An 11327-nucleotide genomic window follows, 5' to 3' on the forward strand; every position below is an offset into this window, starting at 1 on the left:
CACGGAACGTAACAAATATAAAACACCACAATAACAGGAAACAATCACACACAACACATGATGGGAACCAGAGGGTTAAATACAAGTAGATGGATTGGGGAAATGAAAACCTGGTGTGTATGGAAACAAGGCCAGACAAATGGAGCGGCGATGGCTAGAAAGCCGGTGACGTCGATCGCCGAACGCCGCCCCGAACAAGGAGAGGAGCCCACTTCGGCGGAAGTCAATACTATGAAGAACCCTCACAAGAGCCTTAACATCCCATTATCAGTGTGCTAACATGTGTGGCCCAAATGGCACACTGTTCCCTGTATAACTAGTCCACTATATTTGACCAGGGCTCTGGTCTAAATTAATGGATTACATAGTTAATATGGTGACATTTGGGACACACACATTGTGTAATTACCATTAAAATACGACGTTGGGGACAGAGTCGAGCTGTCGTGTGTGTGTGTGTCTTTCGTAAATCAGTGAGGCCTAAAACATAAATGATGCAATTTATGTTGAAGTTCTCCCTCCATTGAGGCCCTCGTGGCTTTGATCTACTCTCCCCAGAGAAAGAAACCCTCTCTCCCTCTTTCTGTCTTTCTCTCTCTCTCTCTCTTTACTCTCTCTCAGTGCTCTGCTGTTGGCTGGGATGGGGGTTGGCTATTTTAGAGCTAAACTAGCTAGCTACAATAGTGAGCTTCTTCTCACACATACACATCCCTTGTTAGCTCACTCTCTGTAAATCTCCCTCTCTATCTCTGTAAATCTCTCTCTGTAAATCTCTCTCTCTATCTCTGTAAATCTCTCTCTGTAAATCTCTCTCCCTCTAAATCTCTCTCTGTAAATCTCTCTCTCTATCTCTGTAAATATCTCTCTGTAAATCTCTCTCTCTATCTCTGTAAATATCTCTCTGTAAATCTCTCTCTCTGTAAATCTCTCTCCCTCTAAATCTCTCTCTGTAAATCTCTCTCCCTCTAAATATCTCTCTGTAAATCTCTCTCCCTCTAAATCTCTCTCTGTAAATCTCCCTCTCTATCTCTGTAAATCTCTCTCTGTAAATCTCTCTCCCTCTAAATCTCTCTCTGTAAATCTCCCTCTCTATCTCTGTAAATCTCTCTCTGTAAATCTCTCTCCCTCTAAATCTCTCTCTCTATCTCTATAAATCTCTTTCTCTCTAAATCGCTCTCTCTCTAAATCTCTTTCTCTCTCTCTGTAAATGTCTCTCTCCCTCTAAATCGCTCTCCCTCAATCTCTCTCTCTCTCTCTGTAAATCTCCCTCTCTCTCTCTCTCTCTGTAAATCTCTCTCTCTGTAAATCTCTCTCTCTCTGTAAATCTCTCTCTCTGTAAATCTCTCTCTCTCTCTGTAAATCTCTCTCTCTGTAAATCTCTCTCTCTCTCTGTAAATCTCTCTCTCTCTCTGTAAATCTCTCTCTCTGTAAATCTCTCTCTCTCTGTAAATCTCTCTCTCTCTCTGTAAATCTCTCTCTCTGTAAATCTCTCTCTCTGTAAATCTCTCTCTCTGTAAATCTCTCTCTCTGTAAATCTCTCTCTCTGTAAATCTCTCTCTCTCTCTGTAAATCTCTCTCTCTGTAAATCTCTCTCTCTGTAAATCTCTCTCTCTGTAAATCTCTCTCTCTGTAAATCTCTCTCTCTGTAAATCTCTCTCTCTCTCTCTGTAAATCTCTCTCTCTCTCTCTCTCTCTCTCTCTGTAAATCTCTCTCTCTCTCTGTAAATCTCTCTCTCTCTGTAAATCTCTCTCTCTCTGTAAATCTCTCTCTCTGTAAATCTCTCTCTCTGTAAATCTCTCTCTCTGTAAATCTCTCTCTCTCTCTGTATATCTCTCTCTCTGTATATCTCTCTCTCTCTCTGTAAATCTCTCTCTCTGTCTATCTCTCTCTCTGTAAATCTCTCTCTCTCTGTAAATCTCTCTCTCTGTAAATCTCTCTCTCTGTAAATCTCTCTCTCTCTCTCTGTAAATCTCTCTCTCTCTCTCTGTAAATCTCTCTCTCTCTCTCTCTGTAAATCTCTCTCTCTCTCTCTGTAAATCTCTCTCTCTCTCTGTAAATCTCTCTCTCTCTCTGTAAATCTCTCTCTCTCTCTCTGTAAATCTCTCTCTCTGTAAATCTCTCTCTCTGTAAATCTCTCTCTGTAAATCTCTCTCTCTCTCTGTAAATCTCTCTCTGTAAATCTCTCTCTGTAAATCTCTCTCTGTAAATCTCTCTCTCTGTAAATCTCTCTCTGTAAATCTCTCTCTCTGTAAATCTCTCTCTGTAAATCTCTCTCTCTGTAAATCTCTCTCTGTAAATCTCTCTCTGTAAATCTCTCTCTGTAAATCTCTCTCTCTGTAAATCTCTCTCTCTGTAAATCTCTCTCTGTAAATCTCTCTCTCTGTAAATCTCTCTCTCTGTAAATCTCTCTCTGTAAATCTCTCTCTCTGTAAATCTCTCTCTGTAAATCTCTCTCTGTAAATCTCTCTCTCTGTAAATCTCTCTCTCTGTAAATCTCTCTCTGTAAATCTCTCTCTGTAAATCTCTCTCTGTAAATCTCTCTCTGTAAATCTCTCTCTCTCTCTGTAAATCTCTCTCTGTAAATCTCTCTCTGTAAATCTCTCTCTGTAAATCTCTCTCTCTCTCTGTAAATCTCTCTCTGTAAATCTCTCTCTGTAAATCTCTCTCTGTAAATCTCTCTCTGTAAATCTCTCTCTCTCTCTGTAAATCTCTCTCTCTGTAAATCTCTCTCTGTAAATCTCTCTCTCTAAAATCTCTCTCTGTAAATCTCTCTCTCTGTAAATCTCTCTCTGTAAATCTCTCTCTGTAAATCTCTCTCTGTAAATCTCTCTCTCTGTAAATCTCTCTCTGTAAATCTCTCTCTGTAAATCTCTCTCTCTGTAAATCTCTCTCTGTAAATCTCTCTCTGTAAATCTCTCTCTCTGTAAATCTCTCTCTCTGTAAATCTCTCTCTGTAAATCTCTCTCTGTAAATCTCTCTCTGTAAATCTCTCTCTCTAAATCTCTCTCTCTGTAAATCTCTCTCTGTAAATCTCTCTCTGTAAATCTCTCTCTGTAAATCTCTCTCTCTGTAAATCTCTCTCTCTCTCTCTGTAAATCTCTCTCTGTAAATCTCTCTCTGTAAATCTCTCTCTGTAAATCTCTCTCTGTAAATCTCTCTCTGTAAATCTCTCTCTGTAAATCTCTCTCTCTCTCTCTGTAAATCTCTCTCTGTAAATCTCTCTCTCTCTCTCTGTAAATCTCTCTCTGTAAATCTCTCTCTCTCTCTCTGTAAATCTCTCTCTCTCTCTCTGTAAATCTCTCTCTGTAAATCTCTCTCTGTAAATCTCTCTCTGTAAATCTCTCTCTCTCTGTAAATCTCTCTAAATCTCTCTCTGTAAATCTCTCTCTGTAAATCTCTCTGTAAATCTCTCTCTCTCTCTCTGTAAATCTCTCTCTCTCTGTAAATCTCTCTCTGTAAATCTCTCTCTGTAAATCTCTCTCTCTGTAAATCTCTCTCTGTAAATCTCTCTCTCTGTAAATCTCTCTCTGTAAATCTCTCTCTCTGTAAATCTCTCTCTGTAAATCTCTCTCTCTGTAAATCTCTCTCTGTAAATCTCTCTCTCTGTAAATCTCTCTCTGTAAATCTCTCTCTGTAAATCTCTCTCTCTCTCTCTGTAAATCTCTCTCTCTGTAAATCTCTCTCTCTCTGTAAATCTCTCTCTGTAAATCTCTCTCTGTAAATCTCTCTCTGTAAATCTCTCTCTGTAAATCTCTCTCTGTAACACAGACTCGTTGAACAATTATGACTTTGATTATGTAATTCCATAAAAGCAATAGATGGTCACATCTTAATGGCTAATTAAACTACACATTTAAAGCTAATTTAACAACGTCTTGCGGGCGGTAGGTTCAGGACAAAAGCGATAAGAAGTCTATACAAATAAATATATATATACTGTATATATATATTTTTTTTACCCATAACAAAGGGGCACTTTGAAGACTGGTAGGGTAAAAGGCATGTGCTCTTCTCAGGTAGAGCCCTATATATGCATGTGCCTGATGGTATTCTACAGCTAACATTAATCTTGTATGAAACAACAGTGGGTTCAAATTACAGCAGAACCATATAATCTACTGGTGAAAAAGCTGCTGCCTTGGTCATGTTTAGGATTATTATGTGTCTTTAAGTTGTGCATGATTGATTTTGAAATCCCAAGGTAAGATCATTTTTCACCATACACACACACACACACACAGTGTAATTCTGTCACATAAAATGTGTAACAGTACAATGACATGCCTTTCACTCAACATACTCAGTCCAGGATGACTGTATACACCTTCATATTCTGTCTATATACACCATGATATGTGTATATACAGTATATATATATATATTTATATTCTGGTCTCTGACATAGCTCGTTCTGCTATTTCTTTATTATTAATCATTTTAATCTGTATTTTGTGCCTATGTTGTTTTTAGGTTTGTTATTACTCATATATTACTGCACCGTTGGAGCTAGAAACCCAAGCATTTTGCTGCACCTGCGACAACATTGAAAATCTGTTTACACTTTAATTGTATTTAATTAGATTTGATTTGAACAGTGAGGACCATCCCCTGGCCAGTCTCCACACACCACTGCCCCCCCCCCACACACACACACACACACCACTGCCTGCTCTGCTCCCACTCACCCCACAGGTTAAACTGTGCTTCTGAAGGCACTGAGGCTCGTCCCCTGTTTCCTGCCTGATCCAGAGCTTGCACAGTTATACCACATTATTTTAGGTGCTGATATGGGTTTAAGATGTATTCCTGCAAAATGAGGATGTTACTCATGACAATATGGGGGTATTCATAGGCAGTGTGCTGATGATTGAGTTACTTCTTTCTTCGTCACTCCCTTCAGAGATAAAAGCCTGCTTTTTTCAACAGACTGTTGTATGATGGTAATTTAGTAGTGGGCCTACGCACTCTCTTATAAGCAATAGGCTACAGAACAACTGCTAGGGACATAGCAGCATTCTTAATAGGAACAGAAGACTGGCTTTGCACAGATCAAAATATTCCTCTTTGTGTATAGAATTTAAGTGGTGTTATAACAATACATATATAAAATACTGATATTAAACTACTGTAATTGTATAAGAATAATGAGTATCCTATTCCAGGTGCAAGGAGCTATCAGTAAAGGAAAACATCGAGTGCATGAAGTAACAATTCCCCATAAACCCTTATGCCGTTGTTATAAGGGCCCATTGTTATATTTTAATCACTTGTTGTTTTTTAATTTGCAACAGCTTAGGTTTCTTATCAAAATGAATGCCTTTGTGTGCAATGTCCATTATGTTATTTCCTTCCAATTCAGCCCTCTCCCTCTGCTGTGCACGAGCGGGAGGAGGGCGCACCGGTGTCATTCGCTCCTGCCCACTCGTCTCATAGTGATCAGTCTGTGCGTGTTCGCGTCTTGGAGCTGGAATTTGGGGAGTGGAAATACCACTCACTGTTACTTTCACAGTTGGCGTCAAGTCGAATGAGAGTGACTCCTCTGACATTCTACTCTGTCGGTCAGTCAGCGCGCTTCGGAAAAGGGGCGAACCTTTACCGAACGGAACGCAGTCAAGAGGATTAAGATTTGGGTAGTCCGCTCGCACTCTCAGTACGCAGGTGTTTGTAGCTAACTCGTGCCTTGGTTGATTTTAGACGGGATAGTGAGTGTATGAGATATTATTGAATTCTGGAACTTTTTCGTTACATTTTTTTATGTAAAAATATCAATTTTCGATTGATACCTGTCGGGGCACTTTAGGTGACTGGGTTTTCTTGATCAACAATTGTTTTCTGCGTTTGGATTATTATAATTTTCCTTGGAGATGGCACATTCTTATTCTGGGAGAGATACACGACTTCCAGAGAGAGGAAACCGTAGTTGAATAATAACACAGGATGCTGCTTGCGACCTGAAGCACTCAGAAGAATTTAGACATTTCTGAGACGTTTGTTATTTTGCTTTGCGCACTATAAGAAGGTGGACATATCAAGTATTTTTTACTTTTTTTTACACGTGTGTATTTTACAGCACAATGATGTATTGTGGATTTATACTTTTCTTTTCAACCCAACTCCTCTTTGTGGCTTCATTGACTCAAAGTTGTAAGTGTGGACTCTTGAAATATATTTTCTAACATTAGCCTTGTAAAAAAATCCTTAATTTGCACCATTTGTCATCACAACGTCTACCGAGGTGCATCTTGGCAACAGTAGGCTGGGCGCATCTGTAGCCCTGTTCTCTAAATCAATTGGAAGTCAGGTTATCCAAAACGGGAGAGTGTATTATTTGTTTATTTATTTAAAGGTGTCTTTCCATCAACATCGGAGAGAGGGAATACTGTGCATTAATCAATTACTTTTGTTTTTGAAAAGCTGTTGGTTGTCCTTTATCGTTTATGGTGTGGGTACGTGCGGGTTCTTTTGCGAGCATGTCTTCATATTTGATGTTATTTACTATTCATGTAGAAAAAGAAGAAGGATATGAAAATGACAAAGTACCCTATTTCCTATTCATATCACATGCTTCACTACTAGTTTTGAAACAAGCACACTGGTAAATGTGTATTTTAACATCTTCCCCTGGTAAATTATTTCCATGTGGGATTGACTGAGTATATCAATATTGTTTCTGAATGATCACATCGTTTTTTAGAGGGGAGACTATAGGCCTACACATCACCCTACTGTTTTTCTTTTGTTATAAAACAGATTGTATGTGTAATTTCCCTATTGAATAGTTATCTCTATCTGTTTTTGTTTGCAGATAAATGTGGAGATAACATTGAGATAACCAGTGCAGATTATCTCACCTCTCCTGGCTATCCGACCTCATACCCTCCATCACAACAATGTATGTGGGTGATATCGGCCCCAGACCCAGGACAGAAGATACTCATCAACTTTAACCCTCATTTTGATCTGGAGGACAGAGACTGCAAGTAAGTAACGGGCTCTTTTCTGGATGAAGTGTGAAACTCTGCCACCTATTGGTCAAAATAAGAACAATGTTCAGTATTTCAAAGATTTTTCACTTCCTTCCCTCTGGGGCCATATGTATCAGAGTAGGAGAGGTGATCTAGGATCAGGTCCCCTCTGGCCAATTTATTTGTATTGATTGTTGTCAAAAGGCTAAACGAATCCTAAATCAGCACTCCTACTATGAGACGTGATGCATACAGTACTGATTTGTACTGATCTGTATGTGACGAATGCAATTTGATTTGATCAATTTGATCATTTGATTATGAAAGAAAACTAGACTGGAGCATCATCCATTACTTCTGGATATTGGCAGTTGAGAGGAAATATAATTGGAATGAAGTGTTTTGGTTTTGATATTTGATTTTATATATATCTTTTGCTGTGTAGTGCTGTCTACAATATTGTTGGGTCAATTATATAATGTCTATTTTGCCTAGTTGTGGGTGAATGTTGCCTAGTCCCATTCTTGAGCTGTGCTATCTAGTCCTGATCATTGATTATGATTTGGGTTACACATACAGTATGACACACACACACCACACACACACACACACACACACACACACACACACACACACACACACACACACACACACACGCACTCTGCACCTCGGGGTAAGAATGCCTTCTCACAAAAGCCCATATGTTCACAATTTACCATAAATAAACCCATTTTTATTATGGTCCCTCTGTCTTTTTAAATGCTTCATAAACTATGTGTAAATCATAGGCCCACTGACTCGTGCTGGGGTCCTTAACTGCTATTGGATCACGTTTCACCACCAAGGGACCTATAAAATGTTAGCAGTGTTTAGCATTCTGACAGATCCTGTAAAGTGTATAGCTATAAGGATAGTTGTTGTTCTCTGGAACCATGGTTGGGATGCTTCCAGTTCCAACATGGAATGGAGGCATTCTCTACGTGTATCTACGTGTAGCCTGTCCTAGCCTGTGTTTTTGACTGTGATGATAGGTTTACTCTAATATTTGTTGTGAGGATTTATATTATAGTTCATAGTCATTGTTTGGCAGAAGTGAAAGTTGTGGTAAGAGACTATGTTTAAAATGCCAAATGAGGGGCCTGGGCTAAATCACAGTTTCCTAAGAGAAAAACTTGCAATTTTTCCTCCCATTAACAACATCTGCTAATCAAACTCCAAAACATGATATTTCAATATCATCTATAAAAGTCATAGTTGCAACGGTTAAGGTCATTGTCCTATGGTGGTTCCACTCTTTTCAAATGTCTCCTTTTAATTCAAATCTATTGTCACAACTGAATTCCTTCCTTCAGATACAATGTCTGGGAAAGCTGCAGTGCATGGTTGCATCGCAAATGGCACCCTCTTCCCTATATAGTGCACTACTTTTGACCAAGGCCCTGGTCAAAACTTGTGCACTAAATAGGGAATAGGGTGCCATTTGGGACCCATGAGGCGCATGTCATCACCACCCTATATTATTAATTCAATTAAAGAACCAAATAGAACACACATGTCCCTGGAATATGGCTGTAATTAACTAGCTATCCAAACAAAGGAACCAAATAGAACAAAACATCAGGGGGGGGGGGTTTCTTCTAAGGAGGTGTTGGTCTATAATTATGTTTCCAAATGCTACATTTTTATGCAATCTTGAGCTCTTCCCTTGATATCATAGTCGGAACTGACCACTTTACATTCCTTGAGTGGTCAGACATCTAAATAACATCAACCAGGCTTTTGTGAAGATGCTCTGGTGTCCATTCGATATGCCAATGTGGAGCAGTATCAAAGTCAGAGTCCCAAATCAGGCCCTGTTCCCTATTTAGCAAGCAAATCAAGCAAATCACACACCATGTGTCCCTATGTGCCCTGGTCAAAAGTAGTGAACTATATAGGGAATAGGGTGCAATTTGGGACACAGTCCTGAGCCTAATCAAAAACAGACTTACCTCACACTGACACTAAAATAGCATGACCGATGAAAAAAATCCCTCAACAGAAACTGGAGCAGAAGTCCAAAACAAGACATATGGATTATAGAGTAATCTGAGACATATTCTTTTGAGGTTGTTTGAACTTTTTCCTCAAGTGTGCGATTATGACCAAGTTTTTGCTCGCAAAGAACATTTTCTTTCTCAGAATCTGAGTTTTTGTCTGCTTTTAATTATGTTGCAGCTACTTAGTACATGGAAAGAAAAGGAGTCTCAGAAGTAACTTCCATGGTATGGCAGACTCTTACAGCACCGATCCCAATAGCGACAGTAAAGACATGAAGACGTACACGGTAACAGAGCTACTAACGGTATTTACATCCAAGACGGGAGATAAACAAAGGATAACATGACCCTCTACGGCTCTAATATAACCTGTCTCTGTCACTTATAGAGTTTAGCTGTTAAGACCCCTGTCAACTTCACTGTGGTGAAATAAAGGGGAAATACCCATGGAACTGAGCACAAACAAAGAGATTATTGGAGTTCATAGCCCAATTTACTTCCTTAGAAACCGAACCTCAAACAAATCGTGTTGTATCCAATAGTACACTTGGCCTTCCTGTTTTTGCCTCCACTGCCGAGAAAATGTAAAACAAGATGTCGGAAAGAGTCATTCTACTTCAAATCAAATGTATTTATATAGCCAGTCTTACATCAGCTGATATATCAAAGTGCTGTACAGAAACCCAGCCTAAAACCCCAAACAGCAAGAAATGCAGGTGTAGAAGCACGCTGGCTAGGAAAAACTCCCTAGAAAGGCCAAAACCTAGGAAGAAACCTAGAGAGGAAACAGGCTATGAGGGGTGGCCAGTCCTCTTCTGGCTGTGCCGGGTGGAGATTATAACAGAACATGGCCAAGATGTTCAAATGTTCATAAATTACCAGCATGGTCAAATAATAGTAATCACAGTGAACAGGTCAGGGTTCCATAGCCGCAGGCAGAACAGTTGAAACTGGAGCAGCAGCACAGCCAGGTGGACTGGGAACAACAAGGAGTCATCATGCCAGGTAGTCCTTGGGCATGGTCCTAGGGCTCAGGTCCTCCGAGAGAGAGAGAGAAAGAAAGAAAGAAAGAGAGAATTAGAGAGAGCATACTTAAATTCACACAGGACACCGGATAAGACAGGAGAAATACTCCAGATATAACAGACCCCTGAAACATAAACTACTGCAGCATAAATACTGGAGGCTGAGACAGGAGGGGTCAGGAGACACTGTGGTCCCAACCGATGATACCCCCGGACAGGGGTACAACCATATTGAAACCAACACATTGAGGCTTGGGGAAGGCCCTTTCAGTTTGGGAAGGCCCTTTCCTGTGCACAAAGCGAGGTCCATACAGAAAAGGTTTGTTGAGATCAGTGGGGAAGAACTTGATTGACCTGCACAGAGCCCTGACCTCATCCCCATCGAACACCTTTGGGATGAATTGGAGCGCAGACTGCGAGCCAGGCCTAATCGCCCAACATCAGTGCCCGACCTCACTAATGTTCTTGTGGCTGAATAGAAGCACAATGTACCAGCATCTAGTAGAAAGCCTTCCCAGAAGAGTGGAGGATGTTATAGCAGCAAAGGAGGGACCAACTCCATATTAATGCCCATGATTTTGGAATGAGACGTTTAAAGAGCAAGTTTCCACATACTTTTGGTCATGTATTGTACATACTTGTATACACACATGCATACATTAGATTTTACTCTGGTGTTCATTATATTATATGTTGTGTTTGTGATCCATTGCTTGCTTTCATGAGCTTTTCTCTCACTGCTCTGAGTTTAAGACAAGGGTTTAGCCATCTTGGAATTAAATACATTTCTAAACACTTTATTTTCAAGACTCTAATTTCTTCTTAACTTTTTGCTGAAGTAGAAACATAAGAAATAGCGCCAGAATATTTCCAATAACCTTTTCGAGGAACAGCAACTTTGCTTAACTTTCTTCTTAAGTCTATAGTTAAGGAAACAATGTCAGTTAAGAAGTCATTCCTTCTTAAAGAAGGTTTTGTGAATCTGGGTCCAGGCCCACGAGGGCACTCTGTCTTCATGTATTTACTGTCACTATTGGGATCTGTGCTGTAAAGAGTCTGCCATACCATGGAAGTTACTTCGGAGACTCTTTTTTTTTCTCTCCATGTACTAAGTGGCTGCAACAACACTATTACATTACCCCATTACCCCCTTACCCATTTCGTGACATCGGCCTTTATATACCAATTTTAAAACAACAATATCAGAGTTGTAAATAGATTCTTGTAAAGCCCCTCTTTACATAATCTCATAAATCCAAGAGATAGTTTGCTGTAGGAATTTCGGGACACATCCTAA

General features: G+C 39.8%; 1 protein-coding gene across 1 annotated transcript in view; it reads left to right on the top strand.

Moving 5' to 3' along the window:
- Positions 1-5449: 5449 nt before the first annotated feature.
- LOC112226999 (neuropilin-1a) overlaps positions 5450-11327 on the top strand; it is a 70579-nt gene continuing 64701 nt past the window's right edge. The window contains exons 1-2 of the mRNA XM_024391765.2: positions 5450-6145; positions 6807-6981. Of these exons, the coding sequence (XP_024247533.1) occupies positions 6076-6145; positions 6807-6981 (245 nt within the window). The 5' untranslated portion in view covers positions 5450-6075. The remainder of the gene's footprint in view (positions 6146-6806; positions 6982-11327) is intronic.

The sequence above is a fragment of the Oncorhynchus tshawytscha genome, linkage group LG28, assembly GCF_018296145.1.
Source record: "Oncorhynchus tshawytscha isolate Ot180627B linkage group LG28, Otsh_v2.0, whole genome shotgun sequence".
Lineage (NCBI taxonomy): Eukaryota > Metazoa > Chordata > Actinopteri > Salmoniformes > Salmonidae > Oncorhynchus > Oncorhynchus tshawytscha.